General features: G+C 55.3%; 2 protein-coding genes across 7 annotated transcripts in view; one reads left to right on the plus strand and one right to left on the minus strand.

Moving 5' to 3' along the window:
* The first annotated feature begins 11 nt into the window (after window positions 1-11).
* On the plus strand, window positions 12-6,469 carry STX10 (syntaxin 10). Of its 4 annotated transcripts, XM_003275603.3 has the most exons (8): window positions 12-248; window positions 490-659; window positions 806-900; window positions 1,317-1,379; window positions 5,130-5,237; window positions 5,655-5,761; window positions 5,854-5,948; window positions 6,041-6,469. In XM_003275603.3, the coding sequence occupies exons 1-8, from the start codon at window positions 214-216 to the stop codon at window positions 6,115-6,117; spliced, it is 750 nt and encodes a 249-aa protein (XP_003275651.2). In that variant the 5' UTR covers window positions 12-213; the 3' UTR covers window positions 6,118-6,469. The 4 variants fall into 4 exon arrangements, with proteins under 4 accessions (XP_003275651.2, XP_030676526.1, XP_030676529.1 ...); XM_030820666.1 differs by having other exon boundaries at window positions 5,854-6,469; XM_030820669.1 differs by lacking the exon at window positions 6,041-6,469 and having other exon boundaries at window positions 13-248; window positions 5,655-5,757; window positions 5,854-5,942.
* NACC1 (nucleus accumbens associated 1) overlaps window positions 182-18,533 on the minus strand; it is a 33,674-nt gene continuing 15,322 nt past the window's right edge. The window contains exons 2-8 of one of the 3 annotated variants that reach the window (XM_030820665.1): window positions 14,716-15,669; window positions 14,464-14,637; window positions 13,500-13,605; window positions 13,300-13,397; window positions 9,738-12,731; window positions 8,514-8,523; window positions 182-193 (exon numbers count right to left, since the gene is read on the minus strand). In XM_030820665.1, coding sequence (XP_030676525.1) covers window positions 12,472-12,731; window positions 13,300-13,397; window positions 13,500-13,605; window positions 14,464-14,637; window positions 14,716-15,661 — 1,584 coding nt within the window. In that variant the 5' untranslated portion in view covers window positions 15,662-15,669 and the 3' untranslated portion in view covers window positions 182-193; window positions 8,514-8,523; window positions 9,738-12,471. Of the gene's footprint in view, window positions 194-8,513; window positions 8,524-9,731; window positions 12,732-13,299; window positions 13,398-13,499; window positions 13,606-14,463; window positions 15,670-18,533 lie in introns of those variants that run through there. The other 2 variants (XM_030820663.1, XM_030820664.1) reach the window with 2 other exon arrangements.

Genomic DNA, 18,533 nt, shown 5'->3' on the forward strand with positions numbered 1-18,533 from the left:
AAGCTGCCTCTGCCCACAACCAAGATGGCTGCGGAGGGGGCGGAAGTGTCCGCACGTCGGGCCTCCGAGGCCTCTCTTTCTCCCCTGGCGGTCCCGCTCTCGATGGTGGCGTGACGGGGGCGGGGGTGGCGGCGCGTTCTCCTCTGTTGGGAGGGAACCAGCCCGCGAACCCAGGCCAGGAGGGGGGTTCGGCCTGGGGGGGAAGGGACTGACATGTCTCTCGAAGACCCCTTTTTTGTAGTCCGAGGGTGAGTGACAACGACGGGGGAGGGCGGAGGGTGCTCTGTACCCAAACCAGCCAGTGCCCGGGTGCCGGCCCCAGCGTGCCCGGCGGGCTGGGCAAGGCCGTCCGGGTGCAGAGTGGGAGGCGCACGCAGGGGTATATAGGGGTCTCCGGAGTCCCCCATGCGTTTGGGTTTGCAGTCGGGGGCAGAGGCAGGCGGGAGGAACGCCTGCCCCCAGCCGCGCCCGCCGTGCCCCTGCCCGCAGCGAGGTGCAGAAGGCGGTGAACACGGCCCGCGGGCTGTACCAGCGCTGGTGCGAGCTCCTGCAGGAAAGCGCGGCGGTCGGACGCGAGGAGCTGGACTGGACGACCAATGAGCTGCGGAATGGCCTGCGCAGCATCGAGTGGGACCTCGAGGACCTGGAAGAGACCATCGATATCCTGGGGCTTTGTGGCAGGGGGTGGCATGGGAGAGCCCATTGCGGTGGCAGGGGACCTGGGAGCCCGCCCTCGGGGAGGGCTGGACCCCTAGGGACGGGGATGATATCTGGCTCTGGCCTTGACCCTTGACTCTCAGCCCACGTATAGTGGAAGCCAACCCAGGCAAGTTCAAGCTCCCCGCCGGGGACCTGCAGGAGAGAAAGGTGTTCGTGGAGCGGATGCGAGAGGCAGTCCAGGTCAGGAAAGGTCCTGCAGGCGGGGAGTGGGGGAAGGTTTGAGTGTGTGTGTGTGTGTGTTTTTTTTTTTTCTTTCTTTCTTTTTTTTGAGACAGAGCCTTGCTCTGTCGCCCAGGCTGGAGTATGGAGTACAGTGTTGCAATCTTGGCTCACTGCAACCTCCGCCTCCCGGGCTCGAGTGATTCTCATGTCTCAGTCTCCTGAGTAGTTGGGACTACAGGTGCCTGCCACCATACCCGGCTAAGTTTTGTGTTTTTAGTAAAGATGGGGTTTCACCATGTTGGGCAGGCTGGTCTTGAACTCCTGACCTCAGGTGATCCACCCGACTCGGCCTCTCAAAGTGCTAGGATTACAGGCGTTAAGCCACCGCGCCTGGCCTGAGTGTCTTTCCTCCCTAATGCTGTCCTCACCTCCAGGAAATGAAGGACCATATGGTCAGCCCAACAGCCGTAGCATTTTTGGAGAGGAATAACAGAGAGGTAAGCCTTCCTTACCCACCCTGCCCACCTGAGCGCCTGGGGGTAACCAAGCCAGATCTCTCTGTGTGTGTTCACCTGTCCCTTTTGCGACAGTGCCCATCCTCTCTGTGTGCAGTTGTCTTCTTGCTGTCTACGTGCCTGCACTTTCTCGGTGTGTGCACCTGAACCTCTCTGTGTGTATATGTCCGTGGGTTCCTCTCTACTGTCTCCTCTGGGTCTATACTGGTTTCCTGTTGCAGGAGAGGGCTGGGGGCCTGTGTACCTATCTCCTTTCTGCTTCCATGCCATTTGTCCTGTGTGCACCCGTTTCCAGGACGCATGCCTGCCTTTTACTCTTTTTTTTTTTTTTTGAGACAGAGTCTTGCTCTGTTGCCCAGGCTGGAGTGCAATGGCGCAATCTCTGCTCACCACAACCTCCGCCTCCTGGGTTCAAGCAATTCTCCTGCCTCAGCCTCCCGAGTAGCTGGGATTATAGGCATGCACCACCATGCCTGGCTAATTTTGTATTTTTAGTAATGACGGAGTTTCTCCACGTTGGTCAGGCTGATCTCGAACTCCCAACCTCAGGTGATCCACCTGCCTCAGCCTCCCAAAGTGCTGGGATTACAGGCGTGAGCCACTGCGCCTGGCCAAATTTTTGTATTTTTAGTAGGGTTTTGTCATGTTGGTCAGCCTGGTCTCAAACTCCTCACATCAACTGATCTGCCTGCCTCAGGCTTCCAAAGTGCTGGGATTATAGGCGTGAGCCATTGCGCATAACTTCCTTTTTTTTTTTTTTTTTTTTTTGAGATGCAATCTCGCTCTGTTGCCAGGCTGGAGTGCAGTGGCGCGATCTCGGCTCACTGCAACCTCCGCCTCCTGGGCTCAAGCGATTCTCCAGCCTCAGCCTCCTGAGTAGCTGTAACACAGGCACATGCCACCACACCTGGCTAATTTTTTTTTTTTTTTTTTTTTTTGAGATGGAGTCTTGCTCTGTCACCCAGGCTGGAGTGCAGTGACATGATCTCAGCTCACTGCAACCTCTGCCTCCCGGGTTCAAGCAATTCTCTGTCTCAGCCTCCCGAGTAGCTGGGATTACAGGCACCCACTACCATGCGTGGCTAAATTTTGTATTTCTAGTAGAGACGGGGGCTTCAACATCTTGGCCAGGCTGGTCTTGAACTCTTGACCTCGTGATCCACCTGCCTCGGCCTCCCAAAGTGCTGGGATTATAGGTGTGAGTCACCATGCCCGGCCAATTTTTGTGTTTTTAGTAGAGATGGAGTTTCATCATGTTGGCCAGATGGTCTCGATCTCCTGACTTTGTGATCCACCAGCTTCACCTTCCCAAAATGCTGAGATTACAGGCGTGAGCCACCGCGCCTGGCCAGCTTCCTTTTTTAGTTTTGAGACGGAGTCTTGCCCTGTTGCCCAGGCTGGAGTGCAGTGGTGAAATCTTGACTCACTGCAACCTCCACCTTCCGGGTTCAAGCAATTCTCCTGCCTCAGCCTCCTGGGTAGCTGGGACAACAGGAGTGTGCCACCATGCCCGGCTAATTTTTGTGTTTTTAGTAGAGACGGGGTTTCCCCATGTTGGCCAGGACCTCAGGTGATCCTTTTCATCTGTACATGCCTTTTCATCTGTACATGCACCTAACCTACTTGGGTGCGTGCACTTGGCCTCTGAGTGTATCTGCATTTTCCCCCCTCATATCCTCATATCTTCCAGTTTCCTCTGTAATGTGCCTGCTGTGTGTGTGTTTGTGTTTCTCCCAACCACCTCTGTCAGTCCACTTTTTCTCTTGGTGTTCTCTGTTGATATTTTTCATATGTTGAGAACCACCAGCCTTTCTCTCTCCCTCATAAGCCTACGTGGGGTCGGGGAGGGTGGGGGACTGAGGCTCCTCCCAGTTTGTCATCCCATAGCAGTGCCCACATGCCTTCCAGATGTGCTGCCTTGGGGGAATTCAAATCCAAACTCTAAAATACATCTGTTGGAGCTGGGCACGGTGGCTCACACCTAAAATCTCAGCACTTTGGGAGGCCCAGGCAAGTGGATCACCTGAGGTCAGGAGTTCAAGACCAATCTGGCCAACATGATGAAACCCTGCCTCTACAAAAAATACAAAAATTAGCCAGGCGTGGTGGTGAGCACCTGTAATCTCAGATACTTGGGAAGCTGAGGCAGGAAAATTGCTTGAACCCGGGAGGTGGAGGTTGCAGTGAGGCAAGATCACACCACTGCACTCCAGCCTAGGTGACAGAGCAAGACTCTGTCTCAGACAAACAAACAAACAAACATCTGTTGGGCCAGGCGTGGTAGCTCACGCCTGTAATCCCAGCACTTTGGGAGGCCGAGGCAGGTGGATCACTTGAGGTCAGGAGTTCGAGACCAGCCTGGCCAACATGGGGAAACCCTATCTCCACTAAAAATACAAAAATTAGCTGGATGTGGTGGCGGGTGCCTGTAATCCCAGCTAAAATCCCCCAAAAAATAAGCAAATAGTAAAATGTGACATTTACTAGCATTACTATGTGTTGGGCACTGCTCTAAGTATCCCCCATGAATTAATTCTTTTTTTTTTTTTTTAAAGATTTTTTTTTTTTTTTTTTTTTTTTTTTTTTTTTTTGAGACGGAGTCTCGCTCTGTCGTCCAGGCTGGGGTGCAGTGGCGCGATCTTGGCTCACTGCAAGCTCTGACTCCCGGGTTCACGCCATTCTCCTGCCTCAGTCTCCCGAGTAGCTGGGACTACAGGCGCCCACCAACACGCCCGGCTAATTTTTTGTATTTTTAGTAGAGACGGGGTTTCACCGTGTTAGCCAGGATGGTCTCGATCTCCTGACCTCGTGATCCGCCTGCCTCGGCCTCCCAAAGTGCTGGGATTACAGGCTTGAGCCACCGCGCCCGGAGAATTAATTCTTTAAATCCTCATTTCAACCCAGGAAACATGGATTCTAGCTCTTCCCATTTTATTTATTTTTTTCGAGGCAAGGTCATTCTGACACCCAGGCTGGAAATGCAGTGGTGCGATCTCAGCTCACTGCAACCACCGCACCCCAGGTTCAAGCGATTCTGCTGCCTTAGCCTCACAAGTAGCTGGGATTACAGGCGTGCACCGGCACACCCGGTAATTTTTTTTTTTTTTTGAGAGGTCTTAATCTGTCACCCAGGCTGGAGTGCAGTGGTGTGATCTCGGCTCACTGTAACCTCAGCCTCCCAGGTTCAAGTGATTCTCCTGCCTCAGCCTCCCGAGTAGCTGGGATTACAGGCATCCGCCGCCACGCCTGGCTAATTTTTGTATTTTTAGTAGAGACGGGGTTTCACCATGTTGGCCAGCTGGTCTTAAACTCTTGACCTCATGATCCATCTGCCTCAGCCTCCCAAAGTGCTGGGATTACAGGCGTGAGCCACTGCGCCCAGCCCAATTTTTGTATTTTTAGTAGAGATGGGGTTTCACCATGTTGGCAAGACTGGTCTCGAGCTCCTGACCTCAAGTTATCTGCCCACCTCCACCTCCCAAAGTGCTGGGATTACAAGCATGAGCTACCATGCCCCATCCTGCTCTCTGCATTTTACAGATGAGGAAACTGAGGCACAAGGAAGTCAAATGATGGGGTCTCTGGGTCACCTTGCTAGTAAGTGGTGAGTGGGGAATGCAGGTTCTCCTTCCCCAGAGTCTGCCTCCCTGACTCACCACCATGGGGATTTGCCCCACATGCCCCGCTGTGAGTTGGGGTCTCTCCCTGAGCCTATGTTGTGTGCCCCTGCAGATACTGGCAGGCAAGCCAGCTGCCCAGAAGTCACCCAGCGACCTGCTGGATGCCAGCGCAGTCTCGGCCATGTCTCGCTACATCGAGGAGCCGCAGGCCACACAGCAGGTTTTGGGGCCGGCGGGGTGGATCCTGGGAGGGGAGAGCCTTGCAGACTGATCCGAGGTCTGAGGTCCCTTTTTGTTGTTGTTGTTGTTGATATGGAGTCTCGCTTTGTCGCCCAGGCTGGAGTGCAGTGGCGTGATCTCAGCTCACTGCAACCTCCGCCTCCCAGGTTCCAGCTATTCTCCTGCCTCAGCCTCCCTAGTAGCTGGGATTACAGGCGCCCACCACAATGCCTGGCCAATTTTTATATTTTTAGTAGAGATGGGGTTTCACCACATTGGCCAGGCTGGTCTCAAACTCCTGGCCTCAAGTGATCCGCCTGTCTCGGCCTCCCAAAGTGCTGGGATTACAGTCATAAGCCACAGCGCCTGGCCTTCTGGGGTCCTTTTCAACAGCACCTCCCACCCCTTCGCTCTGCAGCTGATCATGGATGAACAGGATCAACAGCTGGAGATGGTGTCTGGGAGCATCCAGGTTCTGAAGCACATGTCCGGCCGCGTTGGGGAAGAGCTGGATGAGCAGGGCATGTGAGGCCAGGACCCTGGGGGTGGGCCAGGGGCTCTTGGCCGCCCTGGTGTGTCTGGGCTGTCTGGGGCTGATGCCATCCTGTTCTTGGCAGCATGCTGGATGCCTTCGCCCAAGAGATGGATCACACCCAGTCCCGCATGGACGGGGTCCGCAGGAAGTTGGCCAAAGTATCCCACATGACGAGTGGTGAGTCCCCTCGGGGGAGGGGTCAGTCCTGGTGGGGGCAGTTTGTAAGTGGTACCCTCTCCCCCTGTGACCCCTGCCCTTCTCGTTCCCAGACCGCCGACAGTGGTGTGCCATCGCTGTGCTAGTGGGGGTGCTTCTCCTCGTTCTCATCTTACTTTTCTCTCTCTGACCCCAGCCCTCCCTGGCAGGCTGGTCCCTTAAGCCTGGGGAGCCACCAAGCACTTTGGAGCTGGCCTCGCCCCCTAGGAGGAGAGGGTCCCTCCTGGGTAGCTGGAGAGTAGAGGGTCCCGCCTGGGGAGCTGTCCCCATGGCTCTCCCCCAGAGCCAGTGGGACCCTTCAGGACCCTGGGCCGGAACCACTACCACTGGTCCTGTCTCAAGTGCACTTAGAGGGTGGTGGAGGCAGGGACACCTGAGACACACCCGTCTCCATTTCCAGTTCCGGGACCCCAAAGCCATTTGCCCCTGTGCCTTATACATGTGCCAACCTGGAAATAAAATGTCAGCCTTTTTTATACGTATTTGTGTCGTGCGGTGTGTGTTGACTGCAAATGCGTGACCGAGCCCTGATTGGGACTCCCATTCTAAGCCACTGCTTGCACAAGTGCTCCAGTGTGTGTGTGCACGTGTATGTGTTCCAGATTTCTTTTCTTTTCTTTTTTTTTTTTGAGACAGAGTTTCACTCTTGTCACCCAGGCTGGAGTATAGTGGTGCAATCTCTGCTCACTGCAACCTCCACCTCCTGGTTTCCAGCAATTCTCCTGCCTCAGCCTCCCAAGTAGCTTGGATTACAGGTGTGTGTCACCACACCCAGCTAATTTTTGTATTTTTAGTACAGATGGAATTTCCTCATGTTGGCCAGGTTGGTCTCAAACTCCTGACCTCAAGTGATTTGCCTGCCTCAGTCTCCCAAAGTGCTGGGATTACAGGCGTGAGCCACCGCACCCGTGCGAGTCTTTTTTTTAATGGTTTAGGTTCTCTTGATCTTTTTATTTTTATTTTTATTTTTTTGAGATGGAGTCTCGCTCTGTCGCCCAGGCTGGAGTGCAATGGTGTGATCTCGGCTCACTGCAACCTCTGCTTCCTGGGTTGAAGCGGTTCTCATGCCTCAGCCTCCCAAATAGCTTTGATTACAGGAATGCTCCACCACACCCAACTAATTTTTTATTTGTAGTAGAGATGTGGTTTTGCCATGTTGGCCGGGCTGGTCTTGAATTTGAACTCCTGACCTCAAGACCAGGTACAGTGGCTCACGCTTGTAATCCCAGCACTTTGGGGGGCCGAGGCGGGCGGATCACGAGGTCAGGAGATCGAGACCACGGTGAAACCCCGTCTCTACTAAAAATACAAAAAATTAGCCGAGCGTGGTGGCGGGCGCCTGTAGTCCCAGCTATTCGGAGAGGCTGAGGCAGGAGAATGGCGTGAACCCGGGAGGCGGAGCCTGCAGTGAGCCGAGATTTGCGCCACTGCACTCCAGCCTGGGCGACAGAGCGAGACTCCTTATCAAAAAAAAAAAAGAACTCCTGACCTCAAATGATCCGCCTATTTCAGCCTCACAAAGTGCTGGGATTACAGGCATGAGTCACTGTGCCTGGCGTATTTTGGGTTTGTTTGTTTGAGACAGGGTCTCTCTCACTCTGTCTCCCAGGTCGGAGTGCAGTGGCATAATGATGGCTCACTGCAGCCTGGAACTCCTGGGCTCAAGGCAGCCTTCCACCTCAGCCTCTCAAGTAGCTGGGACCACAGGCGCATGCCACCTCGCCTGGCTATTTTATTTTTGTAGAGACAGGGTCTCCCTATATTGCCCAGGCTGGTCTCAAACTCTTGGGCTCCACTGATCCTCCTCTCTCAGCCTTCCAAAGTAATGGAATTACAGGTGTCAGCCACCGTGCCTGGCTTCTATGTTATTATTTATTTATTTATTTTGAGATGGAGTCTTGCTCTGTCACCCAGGCTGCAGTGCAGTGGCGCAATCTCGTCTCACTGCAACCTCCACCTCCCGCGTTCAAGTGATTCTCCTATCTCAGCCTCCTGAGTAGCTGGGATTACAGGTGCCTGCCACCACACCTAGATAATTTTTGTATTTTTAATAGAGACATGGTTTCGCCATGTTGGCCAGGCTGGTCTTGAACTCCTGACCTCAGGTGATCCACCCACCTCGGCTTTCCAAAATGCTGGGATTACAGGCATGAGCCACCGTGCCCAGCCCAGTTACTTTAATCTTGTGTTACCTTTGAGTCTATGGGGACCCACGGTGCGTCCATGGTTTTTCCTACTTGATATAACCATTTGTCTTTTTATATTCTTGGGACCCTCTTGTTCACCCAGATATTTCCAATACCAGTTAAATTTTGTGATCTCATTTATTTTTTTTTTGAGACGAAGTTTTGCTTATCACCTAGGCTGGAGTGCAATGGCGCGATCTTGGCTCACCGCAACCTCCGCCTCCCGGGTTCAAGCAATTCTCCTCCCTCAGCCTCCTGAGTAGCTGAGATTACAGGCGTACACCATGACGCCCAACTAACTTTTGTATTTTTAGTAAAGATGGGGTTTTGCCATGTTGACCCAGGCTGGTCTCGAACTCCTGACCTCAGGTGACCCATCCGCCTCAGCCTCCCAAAGTGCTGGCATTACAGGCATGAGCCACCACGCCCTGCCGATCTCTTTGATGTTCTTTCTTCTAATGCATGAATGCTCTTCTGAATGCAGTGTGGAGTGTGTGTGTATGGGATGTGTTTCTGGGGCTTGGTATCAGCCACGGCACAGGCGGGCACCAAGTGAGCCAGTGATGCTGTAAAATTGACAGAGCCACAGCTCCCTTTTTTTTTTATTGAGATGGGATCTGATTCTGTTGCCCATGCTGGACTGCAGTGGTGCCATCATAGCTCACTGCAGCCTTGACCTTCCCAGTTGAAGTGATTCTCCTGCCCCAGCCTCCTGAGTAGCTGGGAGTACAGGTGCATGCCACCACACCACACCCAGCTAATTAAAAGTATTTTTTCGGGCTGGGTGTGGTGGCTCATGCTTGTAATCCCAGCACTTTGGGATGCCTGTAATCCCAGCACTTTGGGAGACCAGCCTGACCAACATGGAGAAACCCCATCTCTACTAAAAATATAAAATTAGCTGAACCTGGTGCCCATGCCTGTAATCCCAGCTACTCAGGAGGCTGAGGCAGGAGAATCATTTGAACCCGGGAGGCGGTGGTTGCAGTGAGCCGAGATCGCGCCATAGCACTACACCCTGGCAACAAGAGAAAAAAAAAGAAAAATAAAAGGCTGGGTGCGGTGGCTCACACTTGTAATCCCAGCACTTTGGGAGGCCAAGGCGGGTGGATCACCTGAGGTCAGGAGTTTGAGCCCAGCCTGACCAACACGGTGAAACCCTGTCTCTACTAAAAATACAAAAATTAGCTGGGCATGGTGGTGGGTGCCTGTAATCCCCAAAAATTAGCCGGGAATGGTGGTGGGTGCCTGTAATCCCCACTACTTGGCGGGGCTACGGCAGAATGGCTTGAACCCTGGAAGCGGAGGTTGCAGTCAGCCGAGATTTCGCCACTCTAGCCTGGGTGACAGAGTGAAATTCCATCTCAAAAAAAAAAAAAAAAAGAAAAAGTCGTGTGTGTAGGACCAACTCATATGTTGCGTTATCTGTATCTGTTGGGGTAACTTGCATGTGTGTTAGAATTGGAGGCTGTCAGTTTGCAGTCAGCAACCTGGGTCTGCTGGGCACAATGCAGGTGTGTTCCTCCCTGGGCCCCCAGTAATGAGCATGCGGCAAGGCTGTTACAAAGGCGTTTAGTTTATTCTCATCAGTGTCACTGATATTCTCATGGTTCACATTTGCCAACGCCGCTCCTCTCCTTACAGTAGTTAAATGTGCAATCTCACTCGGGGGCCCAGGGAGGGGGGGGCTCGGCCCAGGGTGGGGAAGGCGTTGGCACTTCACGTGGGCAGGGTGGGCAGCCTGTCCTGCGTGAAAGAGGTGTGGGTGAGTGGGCGGCCAGGGAAGGGGAGTTGGCAGGGGAGGGCCCCACAGTCTTTTTTCTGTGGTGGTTGGTGATTCTCCATTCAGATTCCTTCCTGGCTGCCCAGGGTGGGGGAACCATGCAGCTCAGGGCAGGGCAGGGGAGAAAGAGAAGGAAAAAGCAGCAGGCCGCCCGGGGGGAGGGGTGGAGGGTGAACGGCAGGGCAAGTGGGGCACAGGGGTGACTCCTGGGGTAAGGCACAACCCTGTCTTTGGCTCTCCTGGTGAGGAGTTTCCTCCCCTGCACCCCCTGCCCGACCCTTCTCCCCATCCCCCCACCCCCCAGACCCACACACAGTCACGGGAGCCAAGGGGCACCTCCTGGGGTCCCTGAAACAAGTGGGCTCTGCCACCCAAGCCAGTGCCGCAGGGACTCGAGGAGGGACACCCGAGGAAAAGGCAGAGAGGGGCAGGTAGGGGCCTACCCAGGACAAGGGGGTGGGGGTGAGAAGACCCCAGGCCCAGGAGCTGGCCCCTCCCCCGCCCCAACTAAGGCCTGGAAGTGGGGGAGCACCTGCTTCCTTTCGGGGGTCTGGCTGGAGCCCCGGTCTGCCCCTCGGCCTCCGTCAGGCCCAGCCGCTTGCCAAGTGACCAGGGCATTGTGCTTTGGGGTGAACGCTGGGGTGGGGTGGCAGGCCAGGAGGCGGGGGGAGAGGAGGGGTGACTAAGGTGCTTGTGCTTTAGCTGGGGGTGTCGATATCCCCCACTCGGGCCGGCTGGGGGCTAAGGTGCCAGGCCCCGGCCAGGAAGACAGTGCCAAGACCCCAGCCAGACCCTGGCACTCATGACTGACCCCCGCAACAAGCAGATGTTAAGAGGGACCCCCCAGTGGGCTGGCGAGGCTGCTGGTCCCATCATGGGGGTGGTCTCCAAATCAGATTACAAGGGTCCAGTAGGGGCTCGCCCCCACCCCATCTCCTGAAATCCCCTGCCCCTGGAGAGACCCCTGGGAGCAGCGGGTAGCGGGGGTTGGGGAGGCAGAGGAGAGGCAGGGAGGACGAGGGCCAGAAACGCAAACAAGGATGTGGATGTGGATGGTGAAGTGACACCCCGCATAGGGGGATGGGGAGTTAAAAAAGAAAAAAAACTTTCTGCCTTCACATGAAAATCTAAAACAAAAAACCACCCACTCAGGGCGAGAACAAAAAGAGAGGAATGGTAAAAGAGAAAATTCTGCAAACAACTGCTAACAATGGAAGTGGACCCGGCCCTGCCCTGCCCTGCCCAGCCCCCAGGAGCTGGGCCCAGCCAACCAGCCAAGGCCTGGGACACCCTTAAACTATAGCCCTGTTGGGAAAGGTGGACAGGGGAGGGGGAACCCGGTCGGACCCACAGGAGCCTAGGCAGCAGCTGGGACTGGAGTCCTACCATGGAAACACACACCCACACTCCACACACACACACATTCAGCCTGCCCCCCAGCCCCCCAACACCACCCTGCCTTCCAAGGCCCCCCCACCCCTGGGGACCGAGGGGGACAACAGACACAGCCCCATTGGTTTGAAAAATAAAAGGAATCTTATACTTCAATATTTCATTCGCTAAAAAAATGTTTTAAAAATTATGTACAGGGGGGTGGGGGCCAGGAGCCCTGCTGTGGGGCGGGGTGGGGGTGGGGAGATGGAGAGAGGGGCAGCAGCCCCCCAGTCTGCTCCCCTGGGTTCCAACCCAGGTCCTACTGCCTCTTGTATCTTCATTTGTTTGAAAGCAAAACTTCTGCACACACACACGCACACACTCTGCCAGCCCTGGAAACCTCTCATTCTATCCTCCGAGACCCTTGGTCTGCCCCCAAGAGACCCCCCCTCCTTTAGGACCTGCCTCTCTGAGGCCCCAGAGGACCAAAGGGGGCAACAGAGGCGGAAAAGAGGAGAAAGGGCACCGGGCACGCCACTGCCGGCCACCTTAGGTCGGTTGTGCAATTTCTCGGAGCCTGTTTCCCCAGCTATAAAATGGGTAGTCCCCACGGCCTCGCCTACCCCAGCCCCCAGGCGCAGGGATAGACAAGGGTGACAGGAAGGCGCTTTTGGAGACGTGGAAGCACTGGGAGGTGGTGGGAGGGGTCCTGAGAACCCCTGGGGCCCCCCTCAAGTCCCAATGGGCTACAGTGAGGGGCGGAGGCTGAAGAAGGCTTCCTCGAGGTGGCCCAGGGCCTGGGGAGGGGCCTTCCCAAGACCCCCAGGCCAGCCCCCTCCCCTGGTGGGCCTGGTGAGTATGGAGATGACGGCTAGGGGTTAGGTTGGGGAGCCAGAACTCCCCCACTGCACGAGTGTGTGTTAAAGAAGGCAACACGGACCTCACGCCACCTGCCCTGCGGTCCTCTCCCGGCCCAGCTCTCGGTGGGGAAAGGGGGTGGGACAGGAGGGGCAGAGGGCCGGGAACATGCAGCACCCACTGCGGGTCCTGGGGAGGGACAGACAGTAGCTCATGACCAAGATGGCGGGTATGTGTGTGTGTTGGGAGGGGGAGTGTGCGGCCCCGCATGAGGCCGGGCGGGTTACTGCAGGGCTTCGGCCGAGGGACCCGCCTCGCCCTCATGGCTGGCGTTCTCGAAGCCATGCTCCACACCCATCATGTCCGGCTCGATCTTGCCCGTTTCACTGATGAAGGTGGTGTAGGCGTCATCCTCAGCCTTGAGCACTTTGACCTTGGGCATCCAGCTCTTGCGCACGACGCGGCGGGCATTGGTGCACATGTCGGCCGCGATGGCATTCATCTCGCTCTCCTTGAAGTTGGGGGCGAAGTTCTGGCAGTAGTCTGTGGGGCAGGGTGGGTGCGGCCTTGGCACGGGGGCCAGGTGACTCCCACAAGGCCTACTCACCAGCCCCCCACAGCATCTGTGACTCCCTCTCAAAGGGGAGACAAGTGAGGCCACACGGCCAGGACACCACACTACGTGCACCCGGCCCTACACCAGACTGAGTTCAGCCATGTGTGGGGATGTGTGGGTTTTGATGGGATGTCCCCGTGTTCTTGAAAAATTCGGATCATTTGCCGGAACTTAGTAACTGGGAGTGGCCACCTGAAAATCTAGATGCCCCCCATGACGAGTGGCTAGCACTGTCTGGCTGCCTCATCCCTCCCAGACTGCCAAGTTCGAGACCCTCCTGCCTGACACAGGCTCCCTGGCTTCCCTTCGGCACCTGCATCCCCCAACCACGAAGAAAACTCTAAGCAATCATAGCCGGTTTCCCAGCAAGGCTAGAATTAGCCCCAGCATGCTTCTCAACACTGAACTCTAGCCCTCTCTGAGAGCCAAGGCTGGGAAAAAACGTCAACCTGCGTGCCCCGGGCCCATGCCCCGTCCAGCTGGGCCGACACTCACACTTGACGGCGTGGAGCACGCGGCTGTCCAGGGGCTTCCGACGGGGATCGTTGGTAGAAGAGCGGATGCCGGTGCCGCAGCTATTGGCCAGTGTGTTCCTGGGGGCAGGGGACATGGAGGGAGTCAGTGCTCAAGTTGGTGGTTGAGGGGACATGGGGAAACCCCACCCCCCTCCCTGGGGCTCTGGCCAAGGGCCTTACCGGTCAAAGAAGGAGGCCAGGAGCCGCCGCAGTAGGACCTTGTGCCGCGTGCCTGCGCTGACGTGGCAGTTCATCAGCTGCGCCCTTGTGATGTACACGTTGGTGCCTGGTGAGAGGAAGCCGGAGGATGGCCTGCGGTGCCCCCAAACCGCCACAGCCCCCATGATGCCAGGCCTCATATCAGAACACCCCAGGCCCTCCCTGCTGGGCTCTGGGTCCCAAGAACTCACCCAGGGACCTTCTCCCCTATACCTCTACCCACCAAGGGCAGTCAGGGGAGGCTCCTTGGGGCTCCCCCAACCTCATCAGTGCTCAGGAAAGGACAGAAAGGGTGGCTTCACCATCCTCAGGGCGCCTGCTGTGTGGCCGGTCATGCCGCAAGCCTGTGTGAGGTGGGCACGCTGGCTGTCACCAGCTAGAGATGAGCCCAAGCTCCGCAGGACCAACAGGGAGTGGAGGCTCACACCCAGGCACTCTGACCCGAGGACCAAACACAGTCTTCTTCTTTTTTAAGAGATGAAGTCTCACTCTGTCACCCAGGCTGGAGTGCAGTGGCCACCATAGCTCACTGTAGCCTTGACCTCCTGGGCTCAAGGGATCCTCCCACCTCAGCCACCTGAGTAGCTAGGACTACAGGCATTCGCCCCCATGACTGTCCAAATTCTTAACCTAGGTAGTAGCTGGCCTTCACAGGAGCCCAGGAAGTAGCTAATTTACACATGCAGCCAAATAATAATAGCCAATACTCACCCCGACCCCTTAAGCCAGAAACCTAGAGGCCAGGCCTTGCTGTATCAGCTCCTCCATCTCACCAACGCCCCCACCCTTAGGGTGGCTGTTATCAACACTACAGCACATATGGCGAAACTGAGGTGCTGGGGTCCCTAACCAGCTGCCCAGCCCAGCCCAGGCCAGCCGGCTCCAAAGCTGTGGAGGGGAGAGATCTGGGGTGAGGCCGGCCCACCTGTCACCAGCTCCAGCTTCTCAGAGGGGTCGCCCTCGTCGTAGAGCTTGGGGTGGCAGCGGTTCCCAATCTGGTTGATAAGTTCAGCTGGGAGAGATGCCAGGTCTTGCCGAACCCGGATGCGATTTCGGGACTCAGGGGCTACCTGCTCCGGGAGGGCCTCCACCTTCTCAGCTGCAGGGAGAGAGTGGCGTGCAAGTGGCAAGAGGGGCAGGGGTGGCTGGGTGGTAGGGGGACAGGGCAGCACCTCACCTGTCTGGCCGACATTCATCATGCTGTACATGGTGTACATGTTGCAGATCTGCCGGTACTGCTCATCCATGCCCTCCTCACCACCGTCCTCCTCCTCATCCTCCTCATTGTGGTACGAGCCAGGGCTGTCGCTGGTGTAGGCGCTTGAGGTGCCTGGGCTGGTCCGCTCCGACGTGCTGGGCCCACTCACCACACCCCCTGCTGCCGCCACCCCACCGGCCGGCTGCCCTGCTCCCGTGGCCACGGCGGGCTGGGCTGCTGCCACCACCGGAGCCTGTTGGGGTGGCGGGGGCTGGTGAGGCCGGTTGGCAGCCAGGTCCGGCGTGGAGAACTTGGCCATCTTGCGGCTGCCATTGCCGCCCCCCCCGGCCTCCTTCTGGCCACTGTCCCACAGCCGCTTGGCCACGGGCATGCACTGCACGGAGTCCGACTCCTGCTGCTCCGTCTTCACCCGCGACACGAGGGGCAGCGGGGTGCTACAGGCTGGCCAGCCCGATGTCTGCGCCACGGGGCTCTGGGGCTCCGACGATGGGGCCTCCTCCGCGTGCAGGCCCTGGGAGTCGCAGCTCGGGGAGCTCACCTTGAGGAAGAACTCGGTGCCCTTCTCCATGATCTCCTGGATCTGCAGGAAGCCAGCCGTGTACATGAGCAGGAACTGGTCACCCACGTTCATGCTCAGCCGGCCCGTGTAGCAGAAGCTGAGGATCTGCTGGAAAGACTGGGGCTGCACGGCCGCCGGCAGCTCCACCACGGCGCTGCGGCTGTTGTTGAACAGGTCCCGGAAGTAGGAGCTGCTGGCAGCAAGCACGGCCCGGTGGGCCTTGAAGGCATGGCCCTTGACCACCACTGACACATCACAGTACAGGCCCTGCAGCCGTTGCTCATTGAGGCACTCCAGGATGCTGTTGCCGAAGTTCGGGATCTCCATTTGCAGTGTCTGGGCCATGGCGGCGGCTGCACAGGGGGCAGGGAGGAATGGAGAGACACAGACAGAGGGACGGGGTCAGGCAGCAAATGTGGGTGCTGGACTAGCCCTGTCCCCAAAGACCTCCCCTGCTGGAGGGACATCTGCACGATGGAATCTACCATGGTGCTAAACCGCGCAGAGCCCTCTACCCTATCTGTCCTGGTACAGACTCACTTTTACAATATGTGGTCAAATCTGCTAAGCTGGCTGCAGACCAGGGTGGCCACACGCTATCCCTTGCAAAGAGGAGGGGACAAAGGCATACTTATTCATATATACTTGAAGAGTAACTGAATATGCTTACGTGCTTGGAAGAGTGGCTAGGACACAGTGTGCTACCTCTGAGTGCCAGCTATTGCAAGCACCAGGTACATATATGGTATCTCTGCAGGGTACTGGCATGGAAATGCCAGAAAGGCAGGGTCATCTGACTGTGCACCAGAACCAGAGTCTGCAGTGCTGGGCACATGCCCCTTAATCACTGTTTGTTAAATGACTAAAAGACCACTCAAGAAATTACATGAGATCAGGCGCAGTGGCTCACTCACGTAATTTCAGCACTTTGGGAGGCTGAGGCAGGCAGATCACTTGAGGCCAGGAGTTCGAGACCAGCTTGGCCAAAGTGGCAAAACCCTGTCTACCAAAAATATAAAAATTAGCCAGGTAAAGTGGCATGAGCATGTAGTCCCAGCTAATAGGGAGGCTGAGGCCAGATAATTACTTGAACCCAGAAGACAGAGGTTGCAGTGAGCCGAGATTGCGGCACTGCACTCCAGCCTGGGACATATAGTAAGACTGTCTCAAAAAAAAAAAAAAAAAAAAAAGGAAAAAGAAATTACATAAGGCTGGGTGTGGTGGCTCATGCCCGTAATCCCAGCACTTTGGGAGGGCAAGTGTGGATCACTTCAGCCTAGGAGATTGAGACCAGCCTGGGCAGCATGGCGAAACCCTGCCTCTTACGAAAAATACAAAAATTAGCCCGGCGTGGTGGAGCACACCTGTGGTCCCAGCTACTAGGGCGGGTGTGGCGGGGGTGGATCTGTTGTTGAGCCCAGGAGGTCAAGGCTGCAGTGAGCTGTGATTGCGCCACTATACTCCAGCCTGGGATACAGACAGAGACACTGTCTCAAAAAAAATAAATAACTTACATGAAAACATCTCTAGTCATCAGGGAAATTAGAAGAAAACATCACCAGGGAAATGCAAATCCTAACCACAATGAGACACCATCTCACACCCACTAGGCTGGCTAGAATCAAAAAAGTTGGTGAGGATGAGAAATCTGGAACCCTCTTCCACTGCTTGTGGGAATGTCAAATGGCACAGCCACCATGGAGAACAGTCTGACGATTCCTCAAACAGTTAAAGAGAGTTACCATATGACCTAGCGACTCCACTCCTGGAATTTATGCCCAGGAAAAACGAAAACATTTGCCTGCATTGAAAACCTGTACACAAACGTTCACAGCAGCATTATTCACAATAGCCGAAAGGTGGAAACAATCCAAACGTCCATCTGCGGATGGATGGGCCAACTAAACGTGGTCAGTCCATACAATGGGATATTATTCAGCTATAAAAAGGAAGGAAATTCTGACACATGCTATAACATGGATGTCCCTGGAAAACATTATTCCAAATGAAAGAGGCCAAACAAAAGGACCACAGATTGTATGATCCATTTATAGGAAATGTCCAGGACAGGCAAATCCACGCAGACAGGAGGCAGATTAGTGGTTGCCAGGGGCTGGGAGGCAGGGAGAATGGGGGTGTGGTGAGGGAAAGCAAAGGGAAAGCAAAGGTGTGTGGGGTTTATTCTTTATTCTTTTTTTTTTTTGAGATGGAGTCCCTCTGTTGCCCAGGCGGGAGTGCAGTGCTGCGATCTTGGCTCACTGCAACCTCTGCCTCCTAGGTTCAAGTGATTCATCCTGCCTCAGCCTCCCTGAGTAGCTGGGCTTACAGGCGCGCCCCACCACACCAGCTAATTTTTGTATTTTTTAGTAGACATGGGGTTTTACCACATTGGCCAGACTGGTCTTGAACTCCTGACCTCAGGTGATCCACCTGCCTCAGCCTCCCAAAGTGCTGGGATTACAGGCATGAGCCATGACGCCCGGCTGGGGTTTATTCTTGACGTAATGAAAAATCTTCTAAAACTGACTGGTGATGGTTGTATAACTCTGTGAATATACTAAAGACCATTAACTGTACACTTTAAATGGGCAAAGTGCATGGTGTGAACATCTCAGTGAAGTTGTTAAAAAAAGAAAGGAGGAAGCTGTGAGACTGATTTCCTCTGGGCAGAAGTGGGGAGGAGACTTGCGAAGTACACTTTCAGGTCTTTTGAATTTTAAACCTGGTGGATGAAATGCCTATTTGCAAAAGTAAATAATATTTAAAAAGAAAAAAAACTGTGAAATCACGCCATACATATTTAATTCAAGCAAATTAACTCAAAAGTGCCTGAGGGCAGGGAGGCGAGGAAGATATATTTTATTTTTTTGAAAGAGACAGGGTCTCATTCTGCCATCCAGGCTGGAGCTGTAGTAAGATCATAGCTCATTACGAGTCTTGAACTCTTAGGCTCAGGGGATCCTCCTGCCTCAACTTCCTGAGTAGCTGAGACTACAGGTGTGCACCACCATGCCTAGCTAATTTTTAAACTTTTTGTAGAGACAGGGTCTTGCTATATTGCCCAGGCTGGTAGTGAACTCCTGGCCTCATGCGATCCTCCCATCTCAGCCACCAGAAATGGAAATTGATGCTGCTCAGGTAGCCCACCCCCCACACTGACCTGTGAGAGGAACAGCTTGGGGAGGTGGCGGAAGTGGGGGTGTCAATGTGTGAACTT

The sequence above is a fragment of the Nomascus leucogenys genome, chromosome 10 (assembly GCF_006542625.1).
Source record: "Nomascus leucogenys isolate Asia chromosome 10, Asia_NLE_v1, whole genome shotgun sequence".
NCBI classification, from domain to species: Eukaryota; Metazoa; Chordata; class Mammalia; order Primates; family Hylobatidae; genus Nomascus; species Nomascus leucogenys.